Genomic DNA, 24196 nt, shown 5'->3' with positions numbered 1-24196 from the left:
GCACTGTGGCATGGGCAGCACGAAGCGGCGGTGCCGCCGGGAAGGACCCAAGGTGGAGGCGTCACCCTATAGAATAAACCTTTATTGTCTGGCTGGTGTTGGTACACGTGACAACGCGGGTGCAGAGATGGTGATGGAGGGATGATCAGCACTAAGCACGTGGCACCCCAAGCTGGGGAGGAGTGGGGCTGCCATCCTGGCTCACACCTTGGGCCCTTTACACCCCCAGGACCCCTCAACTCCCCACCTGCTCCCCAGCACACAGGTGTTGCACCCACTGCCCCGGTGAGGAAGTACCCCAGGGGGTGTGTGCGTGGTGGGAAGCAGGGTGTCAGCATGAGGCTGTCCCCAGGGAGGTGGCACCAAGCAGGGCCTGTGGTGGGCAGAGGGGCTTCCTCACAGGGGGGGGGCCGAGGAGAACCACACGTGGGCACGCTGCCCGCGCAGCGCAGTGACCCTTGCTCAGCTGCAGATTCCCACCAGCCCTGGGCCTAAGGGTGCAACCACGCCTGGGCCTCCCCGGGTTGGGGGGGATGGACGGACACATGGGTGCTGCCTGTGGACAAACAACTCCTGGAGAACAAAAGAACAGGCTGGAGAGCCGGAGGTGAGCCGAGCTGGGGGAGCGTGCCCCCAGCAGCTCCTGCCTGGCCCTGCCCACAGGCTCAGCCTGCAGCCAGACAGGGCCCAGGGAGCTGCAGGGAGGCAGAAGCTGCTCCGTGGCAGAGCCTCCAGTCCCCAGCGCCAGTCACATGCTGCCCCCAGCCCCCCCTCTTGGGGCAGGCAGCCCCCCTGCCTGCCGGCAGCCTTGGGGCAGGGGGCAGCAGAGGGGAGGGGGCAGGCCAGGCTCTAGCACTCTTTCTGCCGCATGCGCAACTCGTGGCGACGCAGGTGGTTGTAGAGGGACTGCACGTAGGTGAAGACACACTTGGCATCTGGCTTCTTCCCCATGATCATCATGTCTTCCACCTCCACCAGCGGCACGCAGTCCACCAGCGTCCTGCGGAGATGCAGCCCTCAGCACTGCCCTGAGCGGGCTGCCCCCCCCCACTCTGCGGGGGCTGGGATGGGGACCCAGGCCTCCCAGGTGATGGGCACTGCTGCCCTCAAGTCCTGCTCAGCTCCTGCCTGGCCCTCGGTCCTGCCACTCCTGGCACTGGGAATGCTGCCTGCCTGTGTCCCCCCCCCCCCCCCCCTTGCTGCCCCAGCGCCCTCTGCCCCAGTTCTGGGATTGGTGGCAGTGGTCCCCTCTCAGGCTGTGCCTACCCTCGTGCTCCAGCCAAGGCTGGCACGCTGCAGGGAGATGTGCCTGCCTGCCAACACCCCTCTTGTGCTGCACCCCCCCACCCCAAACACCACCAGCTGGTCCAGAGAAAAGCGGTGGAGGGGGGTGTGTGGGGTGTCTGGGCACGCACTGCTCATCACCCCCCCTGCCAGGCTGGGTCCCACCCTCATCCCGACTCTAAGGGCTGCATACTCCAGGCACAGCCTCCCCACTGGGGTGGGGCTGCCCCACCTCACCCAGCCCAGTACCAGCCTACACCCACCAAGCTTTCAGGCCTCTGCTTCAGCAGCTGCTGACCCTGGCAGAGAAGCCATGTCCGTCCCCACATTCCTCCAGCCACTGGGTTCTGCTGCTGCCCCTTCAGTGGTGGGGCAGCTCTGCCTGCACCACCCACCCAGCTCCCTGGGGCGCGGGTGCCATCCCTCTCACTGAGCTGGGGGTCCTCTGGGCCAGCAGGTCCAACCTGAGGGGGCTGTCAACACTGCTGGAGTAATCAACTGGACAGCCAGGCACGGCCTGGAGTGGAACTGGCTGCCTCTGGCCTCAGCTTTCTGCTGGGGGCTAGTGGGGGGGGTGGGCACAGAAGCAACCCTGCCCCTGCTGCCACATCCCCCAGCCCTGCCCCAGTCTCTGCAGCCCTGCCAGGCCCCTCCATCCACCGTGGGATAGGTACCCCCAAGCTGCTGCCGACAAGAATGGCCACTGTAGCTGTGAGCAGGGGCTGCACTGGCAGCTGGGGGCTGCTTGCTGTGATCTTGCACAGCCCGCTGATCCCACGGGCAGCTGGGCTGTGCTGGCCCCAGGGCCACACTCAGGCAGGGGGGGTCCAGCCAGGGTTCCAGCCTTGGGCACAAAGAGGGTCCAACCCCCCCAATCTGGTGCCCACCACCCCAACGCACCCTCAAGTCCTCTCTCCCCCCTCTCCCCAGGCTGCAGTAAACTCAGTGCACAGCCCACCCAGGGGCTGAGTACTCCAGGCACAGCCTCCCCCCCCCCCACCCCAGCCCCACCTCACCCAGCCCAGCAGCAGCCTAAGCCCAACCAGCTTTCAGGACCCTGCTCCAGCAGCCACCAACCTTGGCAGGCCCTGGCAGAGAAGCCAGCCAGGGCTGTCCCCACATCCCTGCAGCCACTGGGTGCTGCTGCTGCCCCTTGGCCTGCAGCACCCACTGAACACAGCAAAGGGACACGCAGCTGCTGCCAGCCCCAGGGGAGCAGCAGGGGTCTGCCAGGACCCTGCTCCCACACCCCAGCTCTCCCCAGGGCCTCTGCTGCTCTGGAGCCAGCGGAGGTGACAGGCTGAGCCCTACTTTGTGGTTTGGCTGTCGGGGAAGGGGAAAAGGAGGGTCAGTGGGTGGGGGGCACGTGTTTGTCTGTGAGGTGCTCAGGGCCTTGGGAAATCCTCTGCCTGAGCTCCAGCGGCCCCAGCACTGCCAGCCTGGGCTCAGGGAGTGATGGCACAGCACAAGAGCAGCTCTGCCCTTATAAAGCCATTGTTTGGACCCCGGTGTGCCGGTGCCACAGCAGAGCCTGGGGGAGCTGCTGGGATGCCCCTGAAGACAGGCACAAACACTGAAAGACAAGGCAGGGCCCAAGCCTTGACTCACACTTTCCAGGCTCCCCACTCTTGCCCATATATGAGCAGGCAGCCACACCATCGCCCACGCCTGGCCCTGCCCCAGTGGCTGCAGCTCCCCTCTGGCTGTGGCTTGGCAGCCCCGGCGTGCCCCAGGGCTGGGGGAAGGAGGCAACAAGCAGCAGCAGTGCCCCAGAGGGGCTCTCCCACAGCCAGGCAGCGCTGCCCAGGCTCATGCTTCCACACAACAGCCAGAGCTGCATCCCCAGGGTTGGGCTCAAGACAGTGGGGACCAAAGTGCTGCGGCAACTCCACACACACACACACACACACACACACACACACACACACACACACACACACACACACTACAGCCTCCCCCCCCTCAGGGTGACACAGTACCCTCCTCCCCAAATCCCCACGGGTGCTATCCCGGAAGGCCAGAGGCCAAACAGCTGCCTCCAGCCTTCTCTAGGCCCTGCTGACCGGTACCACCAAGACTTGACCCTCTCCCAACCAGCATCCCCCAGCCTCTTCCCCAGCCACGGTGGCTGCTTGCCGGCCCCTCGGCCAAGCAGCAGCGGTAAAGGACACGGGCAGGTTATTTGGAGGAGAAGGTTCTCACCATCGCTCCCGGGGGGGGTGAAAATGGGCTACGACTTTTTGGTTTTTACCAGCCCCTTCTGGACCAGGCAGCGATAGAATTCCTGAATGTATGTGTACACACACTTCCAATCCGGCTCGCGCATCCGGACCATGTCCTCCACGTCCAGCAACTGCGGACAGTCCGCGTGCTTCCTGGGGGCAGGGAGAGAGGGGCAAGCCAGTGACCGCAGCCCAGTCGGGGAGGGGAGGGAAGAGAGAAAACAAGAGACACGGATCAATGCAGTTCCCATCCCACCCCCCGCCCCCCCCCCGGGCAGATGCTGCTCTGCTCTTGCATGCTCTGGGGGAAGGGTGCACGATGCAGGGGCGGGAGGAGGAGGGCTCCGGGCACCACTGTGCCAAGGCCATTCAGTGAGATTTGAGGGGGGGGGACACAAGCAAGGGAAGGGGAGGGCGGGTGAGCAGCGTGGAGAGGCGTGAGGTCCAGAGGGAAGGACAGACGGAGGCAGGGGAGGAGGAGTGAGGTGTTCTGGCGCGCCGGGTGCTTGGGGAGCGGGTTCCAGAGCGGAGCGGCACTCTATATATATATATATGCCCTATATAGACCTGCCGGGAGGATGGGGTGGATGTGCCCAGCCCTCCTGCCCAGCTCCGCTTGGAACCAGACGGCACAGCCCTGGTGCAGGAAGCTCGGGAGAAGATGCTCACAAGAGCTGGAGGAGGAGGAGGAAGGACGAGAGGCCACCTGGCTGCCAGGCTGGAGAGATGGATGGCACTCTCAAGTCCACGCACCGGTTTCCCCAATTAAGGCAAAAAGTCCATTACCAGGAGCACCGAGAGCCAGGCACGGTCCCCTTCTCGCTCCACCGAACAGCACCACGGCACCCAGGGAGCTCATGGGAGCTCCCAGCTCACACCACCGCCCCGGACATCAGCCGGGATGGGACCCCCACCCACCTGGCCCTGCCCCTGGGCAGGGTGCTGGAAGGGAGGAGGAGTGGGTGAGAGAGAGACAGAAGGAAGGAGAGAGGGGCTGGCTGCCAGCCCTCCAGCTGGACGCGCTCCCATCTCTCAGCACCCAGGAAAACCAGAAGCAAAAGGGGAAGGGAAGAGACTGGAGAAGCTGCGACGGTGTTTGAGCCCCTATAACTGTGAGAGGAGGCACCTGGCACTGACAAACCCCACTCCCCATGGGCTGAAGTCCCACACTGGCACCCTGGCATGGGAAGTCCTACTGCAGCTGGGCAGGCTTGAGGGGGCTGCTGCTCTGCTTTTGGGTGCTCTGCCCCACACCCACGAAAGCTCAGACCCCCCCACACCCACCCTTGCCATGCCAGACCAGCACTGGCCTCTCATGGTTCTGTCCATGCAGCTGCTGTTTTCCCCCCAGTGTCCAAACCTTGTTGCATGACGCAGGGGTGGGGGGGGGCGGAAGTGACGCTGACGGGCACCCACCTCCAGCATCACTGCCCTTGCCTGTATCCCCCCCCCACCCCATCCCTTGAGGTGGGAGTCACACCTCAAGCTGCCCCAAGCCCCTGTACCAGCACGAGCACTACGTACTCTGCAGAGGAGAAGGCCACCTCAAAGTTGTGGCGGCGGTTCTGGGGTGTCAGCTGGCTGTAGTCAAATGCCTCGGGGAAGAAGTTGTGGACCAAGGCGCAGAAGGCCATGCCATCGCTCCAGCTGGACGAGAAGTTCTGGATGTCTACGTGCTGTGAGGGCAGGAGAGTTATGGAAGGGCCAGAGCCCCCGGCCCCGGGGGGATGGGGTGAGAAGGCGGCGCTCACCTCGTAGCCCCGGGTCTTGGCTCTGCACCAGTCCAGCAACATCTGCTTGATGCTGTTTGCGTTGGTCACCCCGAAGCTGGAGGAGCGCTGCACGGCGCCGTGCGCTGCCGCCGGGCTGCTGGGCGAGGAGCTGCAACCGCAGGCGCGGGGGTGTCACCCCGGGCGGCCACAGCCAGCCCAGCCCACCCCCTCACCCCCGGCCCAGCCTCACCTCCCGCCCTCCTTCTGTAGCTTCTCCATCATGGCCTTGCGAGCCTGTGAGGTTGATGTCTTGGGCAGGCTCTGAGCTTTCATCAGCTCCTTCTTCTTCTCAGCCTGGCGCCGCTCCAGCGCAGCCAGGCTGCTCTGCCTGGAAGCACCCTCGTCTTCGCGGTTGAAGATACTGTGAGAGAGACAGCCTAAGCTGGGGGGGGGCTGGAACCAGCCCAGGGGAGGGCACATGGTAGCCTCAGCCCATCTCCATGTCTCAGGGACAGAAGAGGTGCAGCTTAAGGTCTCTCTGGTTAGTAGGCACACCTCTGGGTCCCTGGAGGGACCTGGGCCATTGGTGGAGACAGCGAGTGTGCCCAAAGGGCCAGGAGGCTTTGGGGACAGGTCTGCACAGGGATATGACAAGCTGGGCAGAGTGGGGTTTGTGCAAGCTGACGGGATCTCCTGGGGTTAACTGCCACTCACCTGCCTGTCTTCTTGGAAGAGGAGCTGTAGGATGATTTGGTTTGAATGAAAGTGCTATTGCCATCTGCAGGGAGAAAGAGAGGTGGGGAGGCCTTGGGCAGGTGCTGAGGGATGCAGTGCCAGGCTGGCAGGGAGCTCTGCCCTCGCCACAGGCAATGGCAGGGATGACACAGTGGGGTTATGCCCAGAGGATGCCACAGGGAAAGGGCAGCAAAAGTTCTTACCCTCTGATCTCTTAGTGTAACTCGACTCCATGGTTGTGGTACGGGAGGTCTTGGTGCCATCACCTGTAGTGGGCAAGGACAGGGGATTGGCTGATCCCACACCCACAGACCCCTGCACCTTCTCACCCACGCAGAGCAACAGGGAGAAGGCTTGGGTGGCAGAGCCATGGTTGGCAGGGTGGGGGACAGACAGCATGCACCCCCCAGGCAGAGCAGAGAGCCCAGCGCAAAGGAGTGGGAAGTTGGAGCATCCCTCAGCACCCTGCAGCAACTCCTGGGGACAGGGAGAACAGGGGGACAGGCCCCAAGGTGCAGACAAGGCCCCTGCCACCCTCATGGGGTGGAGGATTAGGTGGGAAGTCCCCAAAGCAGATCCCTTAAAGATTCCCAAGCAGGCTCTGGGCAAGCCAGAGCAGTTGCAGCACATCCCACCCCTGAACCACAGCCCTGCTCCCAGCACAGCCCGGCCAGACCCAGCACAAAGTGAGAGGGGCAGAGACCAGCCATGGTGGCAGAGCACTGGGAAAGACTTGATGGCCTCCCAAGGGGGTCAGCCCAGCGCTCACACCCAGCAAGAGCCCCCTGTGCCCTCCCAGCCCGTACCAGACTGCACGAGACGCTCTGTCTTGGTGACAGTGCTGTGTGCCGAGCCGTCGGCCGACTGGGAGCTCTGGGTGCTGGTGGTCTCTGTGGTGTGGCCACCCCGTCCTGCCTGTGCCTGGCTCCTGGCCTCCTGCAGCCGCTGGTCCCGCTCCTTCTCCCGCTGGTCTGGAAGGGCAGGTGGGCAGGGTGAGCAGCGAGAGGCAGCAGGGTGCTGCTGTCCCCACCACACCCGGGGTGCTGCTGTCCCCACCACACCCGGGGTGCTGCTGGCTGCTGCCAGTCCAGACCCGACTCGTGACAAGGATGACGTCCTCAGCCTGGCACAAGACCCAGCACCCTCCTGCTTCACTGCAGCTGGATGGCCCCCCTTCAGCACCCCACTGGCTCCACTGGCACTGCCAGAGCCCTGACCCCCCCGGGGGGGGGTGTCACCATCCCCAAGCACCTCGCTTGCGCTGGCGCAGCTCCCGCATGGCGTTTCGGATCAGTCGCCGCTCCTCAAAGTCTGTCGTCTGATCCAGCTGCAAGAGGAGGGAGAGGTCAACATCAGCCCTCTGCCACCAGCTTGGGGGGGGGGGGGGGGGTCCCCTTGCTTTCCCCCAGGAGCCTGGTGGTAGAGGAGATACCATCTTATCCAGAACATCCTCATCCTCAATCCTGTTCAGCTCCTCAATGCTCAGCTTGCTCCTTCTCTCCAGTTCCCTCACTTGGACCTTCTCCATGCCGTTGGGCAGCTTTGGCTCCAGCCTTGGTGCCTGGGGCTGCTCTGGCTGCAGCCTTGGTGCCTGGGGCTGCTCCACCACCAGCCTTGGTGCCTGGGGTTGCTCTGGCTCCAGCCTTGTTGCCTGGGGCTGCTCCACCACCAGCCTTGGTGCTTGGGGCTGCTCTGGCTCCAGCCTTGATGCTTGGGGCTGCTCCACCACCAGCCTTGTTGCCTGGGGCTGCTCCATCACCAGCCTTGTTGCCTGGGGCTGCTCCATCACCAGCCTTGTTGCCTGGGGCTGCTTCACCACCAGCCTTGGTGCCTGGGGCTGCTCCACCACCAGCCTTGGAGCCTGGGACTGCTCCACCACCAGCCTTGGTGCCTGGGACTGCTCCACCATCTCTGGCTCCATCTGCAAGGACAGCACCATACAACTGAGCCCCTGCCAGTTCTGCCACCCCCTCCCCCTTCCCGATGCTTGGGGTACAAATCCTCCACTACCCTGACACCTGCCAGTGCCACGGGCAGTGGAGATGATGGAGCAGACATGTCACATGCAGCAGAAAAACTCACAGCTGGTGGGATGCTGCAGACATCCAGAGTGATCAAGGCAAGGCAGGGGAACGTGACATCCCCCTGTGGCACCTCCTGCCCCCAGAAGGCCCGACACTCTCTGACCTGCACCCAGTCTGGCTGCCAAAATGTCCCCAAATGTCTGTCATCATCCCCCTCCCCAAGCCCCATCACTGCAGGCTGCCGGGACCCTCCGGTGGGCAGGGGCTGCCAGGGCGCTCCAGGCTGAGCAAGGTGCTGGTAGGGCTGGTGAGTGCTGTTAAGCAACACAGGGATTTCCAGGGAATTAAGGGACTTAGCAGAGAGAAAAGGTTGTGCAGGAGATCAAGAGCCTCCCCCACATCCCTGCTCAGGATCTAGGCCAGCCTGGCCCCCCACCTGAGCAAAGCCAGCACACCCAGTCTCTTCCAGCACCGCTGCCCCAGCAACACGCGGCAGGCAGCAGGGTGGGCAGGGACACAACAAGCAGGAGGTGGTGGCACGGGGCCCGAGCAGCCCCACTCACGTCTGGCCCCAATCCTGCCTTCCACCATCCTGCCTGGGTGCCAGGCCCAGCACCCAGCCCGTGGCAAAGCTGCTTGCAGGAGGGGCCGCCGGCCACATGCCACCACCTGTGCCTCACCACTGCTGCGCTGTGTGCAGGCAGGGGCACAACAGCTGCCTGCAGCCCGCCTGCCTGGCATTCCGGTAACGTGGAGCAGGCAGGCGCCATTTGCCTCTCACCCCCACCCCCCACCCCCCCCCACCAAGCAGTGAGCCTGACCAGCAGCAGAACCCAGTGACACTGGGCTGCCTGTGCATCACCATCCCACCTAGCGCCAGGGGCTTCGCCTGGGCTCCAGAGAGCCCGAGGGCCACCCTCAGTCCCACTGGCTGGTGCCACCCTCCCGTTCCCTCCCGCTGCCGTGGGGCAGGGCTGCCCACTCACACCACTGTTGCTCCTGGAGAGGTGCAGGACCGATTGCTGGCGCGTACTGGAGAAAGCGGGTGGATGGGCCACAGGGCCGCCGCCGGGCTCCTCAGTGCCCTCAAAGTGGGCGCAAGGGTCCTGTGCTTCCAGAAAGAGGGTGCTGAGGTCCTCCCCGGGGGGATCCTGCAGCCCCAGCTGCAGAGCCAGCAGGTCGACGCGGCGACCCAGGCGCGCCAGCTCCGCTCGCAGCTCCAGGTGCTCCTCCTGCAGCTCCCGCAGCGCCCGCGCCAGGGGCTGCACCCGCCGCAGCGCCTGCTCCAGCTGCCCCTCCAACATCCCCTGGAAAGCCCCCAGCTCCTGCTGCAGCTGGGCCAGCTCGGCCAGCCCGGCCTGCGCCAGCGCCTCTAGGCCACCCCCCGGCATGGCTGCAGCGCGCGGGGCCGATGCTGCGGTGGGGCCCCGCTCAGCTGGCCCCTGCCCTTTATAAGGGACACCGGGCACCCCGCCCCCGGCTGCAGGCCAGCCCGCACGGCCGGCTGCTGCGCTATTCTTGTCATGGAGGCCGGGGGTCCCTCACAGGGGTGCTGAGGCAGCCACCGGCTCTTGGCAGCGTTTCCAGCGCTGGGACCAGGTGGCTCGGCGAGGAGGAGCCCTGCCAAGTGCTCCTCACTGGCCCCGGGGAGGCTGCTGGTGTCCTTGAGGCCAGCCTGGGGGTGGAGGGGGGGGGTGTGTGGGGTACAGCCTTCAGGGTACAGCGCCCGCGCAGTCCCCAGCCCATCGCGGTGGTGGGTGGGTATGCTGCAGGGCTGGGGACCACCTACACACCCTGTCGCCCAAGCACCCTCCTAACTCCTGGCTGGCGTCACGCACGACACACTGATGTGGTGCTGGGATGAGGCCCTCAGCCACTGGCTGTGGTTTTGGGGGGGGGAGGGTCCCCCAAAACCCTCACGCTGCCCGACAAACACCCTGGGGGGAAACAAGTGCCTGCACAACAGGCACAGGCAGCACCCCATCAGTGAGAAGACAAGCTGTAGCAGGCACCATGCCCAGATCCCCACACCCTGCTGGGCCCTCTGACTGAGCCCTACCTGGAAGGACTGCTGCCTCTTCCTCCTCCTCCTCCTCCTCCTCCTCCCTGCCTGCTGGGAGCACACCTGGAGCCCGTGTCTCCTGCCAGGCAGCCGATGGGTCCAAGCCCCCCCACCCCGCTGGGCAGACCCGCTAATACCTTAATGAGAGCTGACGGGCCGCTGGGGCCAAGCCCGCCCAAGCGCATTAGCACGGGGCAGGCACCCAGCTGCCCGCGAGCGGCGGGACCTGCTGGCTGCTGGTCTGGAGGGCAGCCCTGCCAGGCTGCAGGCAACTGTCTGCTTCATGCTGGAGAGGGTTGGGCTGAGCACAGAGTGAGGCACTGGTGCCATGGCCACCGCCAGTGCCACGGCCAGCTCCAGCGCTGTGCCCGCTGAGGCAGCTGGGTGAGCTGAGCACGCTCAGAACCACAGGGAAGGCAGCACCGCACTTCACATCCAGGCTCCTGCCAAGGCTGTGCGTGGGAGCGCCTCGCATTACCCTAGATGGCCAGGAGCAGATAGAAGCACTGAGAGGGCTGCACACACGGGGCTGCCTCCTGTACGCATCAAGATCCGCCACCCCCCAGCATCCAGGGAGGAGGATGCGTCCCACTCTCCCCCCAAAAACAGAGGAGAGAGGATTTATTCCCGCCCCAGCAAGAGGCCCTCCCAGGACAAATGGGCTGGGGCTGTTGCTCTGCTGTCAGCTCAGGATTGCAAAGCAGGAGGAGCAAGGACCCCAGCCCACTGCTCCAGCATGGATCAGAGACCCCTGGGGAGCCCCACTCCAGGCAGGCTCCCCAGCACCGTGGCCAAGGTCCATTCCCAGGAGGAAGAACAGAGGGGGAGATGGCAATGGGCTTGTCCCTGCGCTACTGCTGCCCTACCAGGTGTCTAAAACAGGTGACCCACAAAAAGCTCCCAGGCCACCCCCCAACCCCCAACCCTGACTGTCTGCATAGATGGTGGCACAGGGGGTGCAGAGGGCTCACATGGCTGGGGCTCCACACACAGCCCATAGGGTCTCATGGTAAAAAAACTCCACACTGCAACAAGAAAAGCCAAACAAACCCCTCCAAACTAGACACATCTCCCAGACCACACCGTCAGCACCAACCTACTTGTCCTGGTCCTTGCTCCCCCTGGAAGCTGAGAATCATCTAGACCACATCCAAGTGGACACAGCCCCACAGCACCCAGCCAGAGAGGCTCTCACCTTGATGACATTGCTGCTGATGCTGCAGATGGTGTTGCCACTGCTGGGGACAGTAGTGATGCGGATGGGGCTGCTCCGGAGTCCCAGGGTCACCTCTGCAAGGCAAGCGAAAGGCACACAGGGTTTTCCCCAGCCCGGCAGACTTGGTCCCATGCCCAGAGAGTGACACTGCCCAGGCTGCCTGACTGCCACACGCAGCCTCCCCCAGCAGTGGGCACCGAAAGGACTCTGGGTACAGCCAAGAGTCAGGCAAATCAGCCCCCCCTTGCCATCCCACTCGCTCTCTTCTCCAAGGAAGGACACTTTCTGTAGCTCACCAGCTGGAGCCAAGACCCCCCCACCCCTCCCATGCATGTGATGTGGCTGGGGAGTACCCAAAGCCAGCAACTCCTATGGGGAGGGCTCCGTCAGACACTGCCCAGCAGTGGGGATGGGATGGCGCAGGACAGCGCAAACACCCCTAGACCAGCAGGTCAGTGTGCTAGAGCACGACTGCAGGGCAAAGGACAGGGCAAGGAGCTGGGGGAGGACTCCAGGCACAGATGTGAGAGCACAGCAGGGATGGCTTCGTGGCCAGATGGTCTCCCCATGCTGAGATGCCCTGAGTGGGCTCAGCATCCCTACGAAGGGCGAGGGCTGCCAGGCACGCTGCTGCCCACGGCCCCTGCTCTCCTGGCAGTGCCCACCCTCAGCCTCCAGCACCCAAATGCCACTGCAGGCACGTGCTGCCAGCGCATCACATGTCTGCTGGTTGCCACCTGCTCCCTGGTGCGCACCCCCCTGCCAGCGCCCAGCTGCGCGCTGACACCGAGCCGCTCCGCTGCCCGATCACCCCTCCGTCCCTCGGCACTCCCAGCCGCCTGCTGGCACCCACAGCCCCCATCCCCCTGATGGGTGCCACTGACCCACCTTTCCTCCCCAGAGTGCTGCCAGCTCGTGCCTGTCACCCACACAGAGCCTGGTCACCCACCCCACCCAGCTTCCCCAGCCCCTCTCCACAGCCAGCACCTCTGTCTGTGCCACTGCCCAGCCTCCCGCCTCCCACCGCCCACTGCCCACCTGCCTGCTGCCCATCACCCACCTGCCCACTGCCCATCACCCACCTGCCCACTGCCCACCTGCCCGCTGCCCACCGCCCACCTGCCCACCGCCCACCTGCCCGCTGCCCACTGTCCACCTGCCCGCTGCCCACCTGCCCACTGCCCATCACCCACCTGCCTACCTGCCCACTGCCCACCGCCCATAGCCCATCTGCCCGCTGCCCACTGCCCACCTGCCCATCGCCCACCTGCCCACTGCCCACCTGCCCGCTGCCCACCTGCCCGCTGCCCACTGCCCACCTGCCTACCTGCCCACCGCCCATCTGCCCGCTGCCCACCTGCCCACTGTCCACTGCCCACCTGCCCACCACCCACCTGCCCGCTGCCCGCCGGGGGTGGCCACGACGCGGGGCGTGAGGGGCTGGACGCGCCCATCCTTGATCTCGATGGTGAAATAGGTCTTCATGCCGTCGAGGCCGCGGCCGACGGGGACCGGGGCCCGGTGCTGCTCTGCGCCTCCGCCGCCGCCGCCCCGCGCGTTTTGAGCGGGTCCCGGCGGGGCCGTGCGGGGCCCCCGTTGCCATTGGCCGGGGCCGGCCCGCCCCCCCGCACCGCCCGCCCCCGCCGGGCCACCCGCCGCCGCCGCCGCGCTGGGGGCCGGGCCCGGGCCCGCCGGGGTGAAGCGCTGGGCGCGCTCCCGCACCGAGGCGGCCCGCGGCGGCCCGGCGGGGCTCGGCTCTGCGGGGGACAGGAGCCGCGCGGTCAGGGGAGCTGCGGGGACCCCCGCGGGATCCACACACCCCCCCCCACGATGCATGCAGCCCCTCGGGTGCCCTCCACAACGCATGCTCCCCCCCCCCCGCCCCCCCGGGGGGTCCCACCGTGCCTGCTGATGCCCACCACGGCCCCGCGCCCTTGCGCCCCACACACGGTCGCTGCAGCACGTCGAAGCTTCTTCTCACCCCTCTCACCCCACCCCGGGATCCACATGCACAGGGGTGGGGAGGGGGGGATGCCGGGCAGGGGGGGGATGCAGGGCAGGGGGGGCAGGGGATGCAGGGCAGAGGGGGGCAGGGGATGCAGGGCAGAGGGGGGCAGGGGATGCAGGGCAGAGGGGGGCAGGGGATGCAGGGCAGAGGGGGCAGGGCAGGGGGGGCGATGCAGGGCAGGGGTGGGCGATGCCGGGCAGGGGGGACAGGGGATGCCGGGCGGGGGGGGGGAATGCAGGGCAGGGGGGGGGATGCAGGGCAGAGGTGGGCAGGGGATGCAGGGCAGAGGGGGCAGGGCGGGGGGGGGGGGATGCCGGGCAGAGGGGGGGGGATGCCGGGCAGAGGGGGCAGGGGATGCAGGGCAGGGGGGGCAGGGGGGGCAGGGGATGCAGGGCAGGGGGGGCAGGGGATGCAGGGCAGGGGGGGCAGGGGATGCAGGGCAGGGGGGGCAGGGGATGCAGGACAGGGGGGGCAGGGGATGCAGGGCAGAGGGGGCAGGGCAAGAGGGGGGGGATGCCGGGCAGGGGGGGGGATGCAGGGCAGGGCGGGGGGATGCCAGGCAGATGCCGGGCAGGGGGGGATGAAGGGCAAGGAGGGGGATGCAGGGCAGGGGTGGGATGCCGGGCAGGAGGAGGGGGATGCCAGGCGGATGCCGGGCAGGGGGAGGATGAAGGGCAAGGGGGGGGATGCAGGGCGGGGGGGGGGATGCCAGGCGGATGCCGGGCAGGGGGGGTGAAGGGCAAGGGGGGGGATGCAGGGTGGGGGGGGGATGCTGGGCAGATGCTGGGCAGGGGGGGGATGAAGGGCAAGGGGGGGGATGCCGGGCAGGGGGCACAAAGGCAGGTGTGCAGCCTGCAGCCAGCCAGGCTGGGGCAGCAGCCTGCAGCACCCTGCACTGATGCTCCATGCAGGGCCAGGCTCAGCCTGATCTCCCAGCCCTGGGAAGCGGAGGAGCCGATGCAGCTGCCCCCCCGGGGGTCTTACCCGCACGGCCAGCGGGGCGCAGGGATGGAGCCGCTGTCGGCCCCCGGTGAGTGTTCAGGCGAGTCGGGGTCCCTGCTGTGTGCTGGGGGGGCTTTGCCACTGGGGAAGGAGACAGGCCAGGTATGCAAAGAGCAGGACAAGGGGAGCAGAGGGTGAGTGGGGCATAGGGGGCCATTGCCATCCCCACCCAGCACTATGGGGTCCCCCCTCCCATCACAGCAACCTCTCTCCAGAGTGTAATGCCAAAACCCACCAGCCCTGGCTGGCTACTCTGCACCCCCAGCTCTGCCCTGCAGCACCAGGTGAGGAGGGCAAGGCAGGGATGGAGGTACCCACACCTCAGCAGGGCAGTGAGTGATACTTGGGGTCTGTGCTCAGGGTTCACTCCTGCACTGGTCGGGCCCCAGTGTAACCAGAGGGGACTGAGTGGCTCAAGGGCTGTGGCTCAGCCCCCACCCAGGGCACAGATAGGCACCAAACAGGCAGCACTCTGGCCTGGGTAAGGAGCTGCTGATGCCCAAGCAAGGGGAGTTTAGACCTTTCCTCAGCTTTTAGCCCCCAGGTGAGGTGAGGGGGGGTGGGTTTTGCCCAATTCCTTCTACCCCAGGGCTGTGCCACGCTGCAGCCCACCAGCCCCCACCACCTCCCCGGAGTTTCTGCCTTCCCAGGAGCCAGCAGCCAGCCCCCTGGGACTTCTTGTAGGGAGGGGACCTCCACCTGCAAGGGTGACTCCAGGTGGGACCTCAGCCCCTGGTGGGCAGAGAGCTGCTTTCTCTCTCCTTCTTCCCAGTTTCCTCTCAGCACAACCCTGGGGATAGTTTTCCCAGCAGTAGGAAGAGGGCAGCTGCTGGCCACCATGACCCCTCAAGGCTGCAGGGAGGACCTGGAGGGTGCTGGGCCAGCGAGCACAGCCCCAGGGGGGGGGTGGGGGGGGGGGTCAGGGCCAGCCAGTGCACGGCTCCTGACCGTATTGGGACAAAGAATGCAAAAGGCTGGGGTTTGCTGCCGGCACCGATTCCCTTTCATGGCCCTGCTGCCGCCCTGCCTGGAGCCAGGGGACTGGTAAACAGCCTGCCTGGCACCCTGCTCCCCCAGCACCCAGCCGGGGCAGGCACAGCCAGCACCCAGCCACAGGCTGAGCGGTCACTGCCTGGGGACAGCCGTGGCCATGGCTTTGCCCTCACATTCCTCAGGCAGCCTGTGTGGGCTTAAGTCACATCCCCAGGGCTGACATGCTCCCTGCAGCACCAGGAGGCACATGGCACAGGGGGCCCCCTAGGGAAGTGCTGCCCAGCTGGGGGATGCCACAGCCCCCATGGGGCTCCCCTCCCCGGTTCTCCCCTCCCCATGGGGCTGCACTTACCTGCTGGCAGGTCCCCACACCTCCTGGCTGGCCCCAGGGTTGTGCTGTGCACGCTGGCATCGAGCTGTGGGGAGGGAAAGGGACAGAAGCTGTCAGCTGGGGTGGGCACACACACTCCCCCATTGTCAAGCTGCCATCACCCATAGGACCACCAGTCCCCAGCTAAAGAGCAGTGGTGGCCCCAGCCCTCTACCTGGCTGCCCTGGCTGCCAGCACCGGGCTGGCCCAGGGAACACGGCTCTCCATGGTGGCTTTGCACCCCGACGGGCTCCTGGGCAGTGGTGGGGCTGCCTGGGGTCTCTTCCTTCCAGGATGCCTGGTGCTGTCCCTTGGGCTGGGCAGCAGCCAGGGAACACGGCTGGTCCTGCTCTGGCTCCTTGCTGCCCTCATCAGGCTCTGGACCAGGCTCCGGGGCTGGCTGCAGCTCCAGAAGCACCAGGGTCCCCGGGACCACAGCTGCAGGACAGAGAACAGCTGTATGTGGGTGAAGCCCACTCCCAGGGCCCCACCAGGTGCCCAGCTCCCCTGCCCATGAGGAGACCATCTCCTACATGAGGAGACCATCTCCTCTGGGAGATGCTCTGCTGCCCTCTCCATCCCCTGGCAGCTGGCCCTGGCACTACTTCAGCACAGGGATGTGCCACAGCCCCAGCCAGGGATGTGCCACTGGCAATCAGAACTCACCCTGGGCGCTGGGTTTTGGGGGGTCTCTGGTCTGCTGGTTGTGCAGTTCCTGTGTCCCACCCTGGATGTGCTCCTGCTCCACTGTGTCCTCTCGCTCATGGGCCTGGGGAGAGCAGCAGGTGAGAGCAGGGCCAGCTGCCTGCTGGGCTCTCACTGGGTCAGCCTGTCTGTCCATCCCCCCGTCTGCTGGCCAGGGATGTTCTGCTGGCTGCACCCTCTTTCCATGCCTGCCAGGATGAACCAGCCTGGCCCTGCACAGGGAGAGGCTCAAGTGTCCCCACTGTGCCCCACTGCAGGGTGGGCTCAAAGCCTGGGCGTGCCACAGGCTCTTGGTATTGCCTGGGCATGCAGCTGGCTTTTGGGACCCTCTGTGGTCTCTGGCAGCCTTGCCCTGCATGCTGTGGGGAGAGGATATCCCAGAGCCACTGTCCCCTCTTGCCACCCAGCCCAGGCTCCTCAGGGCTCCATGATGCAGGGAGCACCCAGTTCTGCAGCACCACGGGTCCCATTGCAGCGGCAGCTCTGCTCAGCAAATGATGGGATGCCTGGGGCAGCGTTGGGACCACAAGCTCCCATCAGAGCAAGGAGGACACACAGGTGACAGGTACATCCCTGACAGGAGCTGCTGTCACTGGCCATGTCAGTCCTGGCTGTGTCAGTGCCTCTCGGAGCACCACGGGCTCCAGGTGCTGATGTGACTTGGGGGCAGGGGGAGGCAGAGAGGGGCCTGTACCCCAGGGGGACACAAGGGAACCAAGACTCAAACCCAGCACCAGCCAGCTGCTGTTTAGGGAAAACAGCCTTGGGTTTGGAGTGATGAGCTGGGCAGAGCTGGACAGCCAAACCCGCTGCTCCAGCATGGACAGGCCTGGGGGCACTGTGCCAAAGCAGCCAGGTGGGGACAGCAGACAGTGCTGAAAGGAGGCACAGGGCCACCAACCATCTCCATGTGGTGTCCAGGGACCTCCTACTGCCACGAGAGCCACGGTCCCACGCAGCAGCAGCACTGTGCTGGGCAGCAAACCCAGACTGGCACTGGGTCCTTCCAGCCCTGCCAACCAGCTCATCCTTCCTGCCACCAGACAGCTTCCAGCATGGCTGGTGGGCACCAGCCCTGCTCCAGAGACCACCAGTTCCCCCCCCCCCCAGAATGGGCAGGGGTCTGGGGGAATCACAGTTGCTGCCTGCATGAGGAGACCACTGGCAGGACAAGTGGATGCTGACTCCAAGGAGCAGCATCCCTGCAGAACAGCAAGGAGAGGTGGAGTGAATGCACAGAAGGGCCCCACAGACCATTCATGCCCTTCTGGGGCCCAGGCTGCATCCTCAGGGAACCCCCAGCTCACCACTGCCAGGGCCAGGCTGGCCCAGCCCAGCCCTGTGTGACTCCAGAGCCCCCAGAGCGGTGACCCAGGCACAGCCAGGGCTTACAACAGCCCAAGGGACAGGTGAAGAGGCCTTTTGTGGTCCTGTTCCCTCAGCAGCACCCTGGGCACTCACCACTGAGCCTCCAGGCTCCTGGGCAGGGGGCTGCTCCGGAGCCCCCCCGCAGCCACCCTCCTCCAGCCCAGCCAGCACCAGCTGTCCAGCATCGTCCCCGGTGCTCTCCCCGCTCGCCGCTGCGCTCAGGGGCTCGGTGCTGCGGCTCTCCCTGCTCTTGGCTTGTGCTGGCAGCTCGCTGTCACCGCTCTGGCTGTTCCTCCTGCTCCCAGCCTGGGCTGGGGTTTCAGCATTATCCCTCTGGCCGCTGTTTTCATCCCCAGGCACAGCGTGAGGCCTCCTGCCGTCCCTCTGCGCGTTCCCAGACAGGGTCGCGGCTGGATGGGAGCAAAGATGGTCCTTAGGAAGGAGCTGTCCACCCCTTTGGCTCTCCCAGGTTGACAGCCCTGGGATGCAGAGGTGGTACCTCACCTTCGATCTCCTCAGCACGCAGTTTGCGGATGGCAGCTCGGATCAGCTTGCGCTCTTCATACTCCCCCGCCGCCCGCAGCTGCAAGAGGTGGTGGTGGTTGGGGGGGGAAAGACCCAGAGAGATGCAGGGGGGACTCCAGCACATCAGCCTCCCCCAGCAGACGCTCACTCACCAGTTTTGTCAGCTCCTCCACATCAGTGATGGCTTCAAGCTGCCGGGCTAAGGCAGCCAGGGCCATCTGCTGCTCCTCCTCCAGGCGCTGGGACCTGCGTGGGGGTGGGAGGGTGGCTCAGGGACAAGGTGCCCCGTGGGCAGCGGGCACACTCAGGCACCTGTCCCCAGCAGTGCCAAGCCACTTGGTGCCAGGCTGGAGCTCCCACCCTCGTCCCATCCCATATCTATCCCAGCCGCAGCAGGGCCAGGCATCAAAGCCACCATCCCCTGGGGAGCTGAGGCAGGGGGAGGGCTGGGGTGGGGACACACACAAGCAGGACCTCACCGTGGCCAGTTCTCCTTGTCGTCCTGCCGGTGGCTGCCGCGCTCCGTGCGGAAGCGCTTGGATGCCAGAGCCTCCTCGTCCCGCTCCAGCTCCTGCCGCTGCAGCTCCCTGATGGCCGAGCGGATGCGGCGTCGCTCTGCCAGGTCCAGCGTTGCCTCCAGCTGGGTGGGACAGGGCAGGGCTCAGCACGGCCCCCCCCCCCCAGCCCACCCACCCCCCTACCCCCTCCTGCCCCGGCTTGGCCCCGGTGCCACCCTCGGCAGGCTGCCCACGCACCACCACACAATGGGCTCATCTGTCTGGCAGGGCCCAGGCGCTGCTCAGCACTGCCTGGCCCCACAGGGAGCGGGCACCGGCCTCTCAGGGGGGATGCTGGGACCAGTGGTGCTGAGGAGGGGCAGCCACACCGGCACTGAGACCTCCAGGTAAGGGGCAAGGAGCCAGGGGCACAGGGCGTGCGTGCCCGGCAGCGGGCTGCCAGCCAGCAAGGGGCAGCTCCCTGCACCCCCTCCCTGTGCCACCCCCTCCCTGTGCCACCAGCACGGGGATGAGGCCCCCCCCAACCCCACCACACCAGACCCTCCAGCAGCAGAGGGGTGCAGCAGAGGGTCCAGCTCCCCTCCCACTCTCACAACCCCCCAGGAAGGTCCCAGCACACGGGTGAGGGAGGAGTTCCCCCTCAGCCCCTCACTCCACACCCAGCTCTAGGGGATGTCAGGCAGCTCACAGAGCCAAATCCCAGAGTGGAATCCATCCTCAATCAAAGCTCAGCCTGCTGTATGGTGACCAGCATGGCCACGACACTTCCCCCTGGACATCTCACAGGTGCTCTTCAGCCCACCCAAGACCACCCACCAGGACCTGGCATGGGCACCCAGAGCCACTTCTCCTCTCCAGCTCAGGTCCACAGCCCCAGCCCTGCCACTGGCCCAAGTGCTTTGAGGGAGCCAGGCACAGCACCCCCTGCCCCATGCTGAAGTGGGGCAGAAGGCAGCCATATCTGTGGGGCAGGGCCAGCCAGGGCAGGTGTGGTCCCACTGTTCTGCTGGTGGACATTGCTGGGAACCCAGGAGACAACTTCCCATGGAGCTCATTAAAAATTAAACCCTGTGATCTACACCAGCTGCTGCCAGCATAAAGCCCTGGTGTGCTGGGAGTAGCTGTGGCTGTGACAAGAGCATCAGTCCCATGGGTCACTGCCAGGCTCATCAGGGCTCTTCAGGTTCTGCTGCAGTAGGAATTCAGGGTTGGTCCCTCAGCCAGGTGCAGGCTGAGCAGTGCCAGGGGGGTCTCAAACCACACACAGAAACCCCTCTGCACACCACACTCCCCCTGAGCAAAGCCACAGCCCGATGCTCTCTCAGTTCAGGGTCTGGGGACTAGGGGGGGATATTTCGTTCCCACTGAAGCCAGCAGGCACAGAGCTACTGTGTGCCATCCCAGGAGCAGCCAAAACGTTGGTCCTCCAGCACCTACAAGCCTCAGGTGGAGGGAAGAGCCTGGCAGACACTGTCAGCCAGGATGTTTAGTCCTGGTTGCACAGGCAGCCCCAGGGGCAGCCACCTGAAGGCAGGGGACTCCCCCCCACCCCACAGCCCCTATTGCAGTGGCTGGCAAGGCCACCCCCCTGAGCATGCTGCAGCTGGAGACTGCATCCCACAGCAGCACCAGCATCTGACTCCTGGCTGGAGCTGGGTTTGGCAACTCCATTCCCAGGGCTCTTACCCACAGTTGGCACTGGGAAGCGGTTGGGAAGAGGGGGAGCTGCTGTGCTGCCAGGGTGGGTGGGGGGGGCACTGATGAGGAAGCCAGCCCCTCCATCCAGCCCACTGCCTGTCTGTGCTGGGACTGCTCCCTGGGGATGCTGCTGCTCCCTGGGGACACAGGCACCAAGCACTGAGCCTGCACCTTCCCCCCTGCTGCTCCACAGAGACAGCAGCCACCCTGGCCAGCCTCTGCTGGGGTGGCAGCAAGGGGCTGGAGGAGCCATGGAGCCTGGTCCAGCCCAAAACAAGGGGCTGGAGGCCCTGTGCCAAACATATCTGTCCCCACAGAAACCCCCTGCACCATACATAGGGAGGCCAAGGCCCCAGCTCTTCCCTGAACAAGCTGCTGGCAGCACATGGGCTGAGCCCCAGCAGCTGGGCCAGGCTGACGGGGGTGGGTGGGGAGCAGACGCAGGAGCCAGAAGTACAAGGAAGGGGGACACACAATTGGACACCAGCCCCACTCACCCCAGAGCAGAGGACACCCTGGCACCCATGTGCCCAGTGATGCTCACCCACCAGCTCCAGGGTCCTGTCCAGGAGGCTACAGCTGGGACCTGCCCTGCCCTGGGGTCCTGGAAAGCTTCTCCTTGTGAGAGGAACGGCAGCGGCGCAGGGGAAGGAGCACTGCCCTGAGCCCACGTCAGCAGGGAGGTGGGCTGAAGGAAATGAGTGGCTTTGGAGGCTCTGTGACCACCACGGGTATGCTGGAGACCACAACCCCACAAGGCAAGGGCAAGGCAAGCCTGGGGAGCAGCACATGCCAGGGCCCCAGCAGCCCTGCCCAACCATCAGCAAATTACTGGGTAGGAGAAACCGCCCGCCCAACACACACACACAAAGCAGCTTTGTGCAATGGGTGCTGGCAAGGCACCCAGGGGCTGCTCTCCTAGCCATGCCCAAGAACAGTGGTGTTCAGAGCCCCAGCGTAGCTGGTGGCTCCTCTGGGAGGGCTGCGATTAGCTCCACATCCAGCCGGCTCCTGGGAGCAGCCTAAGCACAGAGCACTTGGGAGGCTGGAGTCCTGCCACAGGAAAACTGCTCTGAGGACAGGAGCCAGGCATGTCAGGCACCTCATGCAGCCCCAGGCCGTGTCGTCACCTCTGGAAGGAGCCCCAGAGACCATGGCTTCCTCCCAAGAGGAGGAGAGCAGGCAGGACAGCAGAGTGATGGGGATGCTGGAGGGACACAGTGCTCCCTGGGGAGCACTGAAGCCTTTCCCAAAGGCTATGAGAAGACCTTATGGCCGTCATCTTCCTAGGTCAAGCCTGCCCTGCCTCTGCCTGCAGTGGGATTTTCATCCTGCCTGCCTAATTAACCATGCCCAGATCTGGAGGGGCCAGGAGGGGGAAGTGTTCCCCAGCTGGGGCCAGCAGCCCACAACCTGTAGCTCAGCACAGGTCCAAGCACTGAAATAACCCCTTGCTTCCAGACACTGAGCTAAGGGCCAGCCTGCAGCAGCACCCAACCCACCCCCCCCAGCTCCCTCCCTGAGCTCCTCCAAGTGCTTGGGTCACTTTCATGCTGTACTGCAGGTTCATCCCAGCTGGCCTTCCCAGGACTGGAGTTCCATCAGGCAACTGGGGAGGAAACTGCAAGGATGTCTGCATGAGGGAGATGAGGGCAGAGGCTCCTCAGCAGCTCCCAGCCCAGCCAGCACAGCACAGGTCCTGGTGAGGGGTCTGCAAAGACCTGCTCACCTCCCACAGCCTCCATCTCCCAGGACCCCCAGGGACATCCCACACTCTTGCTGAGGTCTGACTTGCTGGGAGAAAGAAGCAGCAGCCCAGGGACAAGGGCTGGGGAGAGAAGCAGGGAGGAAGCAGTGGGAGAGGCAGTTTTCCCTTATATGGGCTAATCCTCTCCCAGCTGAGCAGAGCCAAAACTTCACCAGAAAGAAAAAGAATTCCTTCACCGCCTCACGTCAGCTCGGAGCAGCTTCACCCAGCCCACGCCACAGGCACAGGGAGACTACAGCCAGGGGCAGGGTGCTCTGGGGATGCGAAACCCCAGCGGGTCAAAGACCAAACCAACCCCTGGGAGAAGAGGCGCTCGCTGGGCAGTTCCATCTCCCCAGGGCGACTGTAGAACAGACCCAACACCCACTCCCCACCGCTGCTCCCAGCACTCTGAGCCCAGAGACTTCAGCTGGGACACGGGAGAACTGGAGCAAGGACAGGGACAAACACAGACCATCCATCCCCCCAACACACACGTCCAGGGCCCCCGATGGCACCTCGCTGAGAGCTGCTCAGCCCCGTGGGCAATGGGCTGGTGTGCACATCACCACCCAGGGCGGGTTGGGGACCGCACGCTGCGGGGAGCTCGGGCAGGGCAGGGCAACAGGCTGACTGACCCCCTGCCCACCGCAGAGCGCAGCTTCCACTTCCCGCAGCCCGGCTTTTTCCTGTTCCTGCAGACGTGCCTTCCTGACTGACTCAGCTTCCTGCCGAAACCATTCCCCAGCACCGGCCCGGGGCCACCCAGCAAACCCTCAGCCCCAGCCTGCGCTGCCCAGGGCCGGGGGGGAAGTGGCAGTGGGGGGCTCGGGGCTGGCAGCGCTCGATGGGCTTTCCTGGCACAAGAACCCAGGTCAGAGCCCAGCACCGAGTCCCACCTGCGGACACACCGGCCCTGGCTCCCCAGCGGGTCCCAGCCGCTGTGAGGCCGGGGCTCGGTTCCGACTCTCTTTCCCCCCCGGGTGGGGAGCGAACGGAGCAGGGCAGCGAGTTGGATATCGCTCCAGCAGCTGCCGTGCGGGGAGGGGAATCCTCAGCCGTGCGGGCACCGGGCCGGGGAAGCGGCTCTTGGCACCAAACCAGCCCCGGGAGCCGGTAACCCAGCCAGCGGCAGGAAAGCTCGTCGGGAGCCACCGGCCGGGGAGACGGAGCCAAACAGCCGGCGCAGCCCGGCCGCGAACAAAGGGGCGAGCGCGGCCAAAGCGGCGGGGCCGGGCCGGGCGCTTGTGCTGCCGCTCACCCGTGCGCGGAGCTCGGGTCCCCCCGGGTGCCGCTGCCCAGGACACCCCCCCACCCTCCCCCACCCCCCAGCACGGCAACAGCTCCCCGCCAAAGTCCCGCTCGCCCCCAGGCTGGGGCACACGGGCAGGACCCCCCCCCCCCCCCCTCTTCCCATCCCGACGGCGGCGCGGACGGGCTGGAGCTGCCGCCCCGCTCCGGGAGCCGCCCGCGCTGCTGCTGCCGGCCCGGGGCAGCCGCCTCCCCCCTCCCAGCTCCGTCGGGCACACGCGGACCCGCCCGCCCGGGAACCGCCACCAGCGAGCGAGGGCTGCGGGCAGCGCGCCGCACCCCGGCTCTGCCCGCCGGGAACTCACCAGCTTCCGCAGCGCTCCCTCGTCCATGCCCAGCAGGCTCTCCTGGGACATCCTGCCCGCCCCTGCCCCGCCGCTGGGGCCGCCGCCGCCGCCGCTGGTGCTGCTGGTGCTGCTGGTGCCGGCGGCCGCGCCAACAAACAAAGGCGACCGGGACGAGACGGCGCAGCCCCGGCCCCGCTCCGCGCACCGTCCGCCCGGCTCCGACCCGACCCGCGCTCCGGCAGCGCCGCCCCCGCGCCCGCGGTCCCGCCCCTCCAGCGCCGCCCCCCCCGGCCGCCCACTGGCTCCTCGCTCCGAGCGGGACGGGCCGTCCCCGCCCCCCGGGCTCCGGCCTGGGCCGCCCCCTGCAGCCGCCGCCAGAGCGCGGGGGGTCCGGCGGTGTCGGGGCTGA

The 24196-nt window shown here is 66.1% G+C and overlaps 1 protein-coding gene and 1 long non-coding RNA gene across 2 annotated transcripts; both read right to left on the bottom strand.

Annotated features, from left to right (window-relative positions):
• Positions 1–73: 73 nt before the first annotated feature.
• On the bottom strand, positions 74–23856 carry LOC311198337 (smoothelin-like; the record flags this gene model as incomplete). The annotated part of the gene is made up of 16 exons (XM_084272259.1): positions 74–1000; positions 5031–5182; positions 5258–5387; positions 5469–5639; positions 5933–5996; positions 6157–6219; positions 6760–6924; positions 7205–7280; positions 7386–7874; positions 11235–11329; positions 12650–12827; positions 17795–18111; positions 18206–18284; positions 18379–18472; positions 18706–18866; positions 23806–23856. The coding sequence occupies 16 exons, from the start codon at positions 23854–23856 to the stop codon at positions 850–852; spliced, it is 2436 nt and encodes an 811-aa protein (XP_084128385.1). The 3' UTR covers positions 74–849.
• Positions 14318–15872, bottom strand: LOC311197952. Its single transcript, XR_014617676.1, has 3 exons — positions 15804–15872; positions 15611–15674; positions 14318–14346 (listed from the first exon to the last, which is right to left on the bottom strand). It is a non-coding gene; the product is annotated as an uncharacterized lncRNA (long non-coding RNA).
• Positions 23857–24196: the final 340 nt, after the last annotated feature.

This window comes from Gallinula chloropus (genome assembly GCF_964237585.1).
Source record: "Gallinula chloropus genome assembly, chromosome: 17".
Taxonomy (NCBI): Eukaryota; Metazoa; Chordata; class Aves; order Gruiformes; family Rallidae; genus Gallinula; species Gallinula chloropus.
This window is presented reverse-complemented; position numbering and strand designations above follow the sequence as displayed.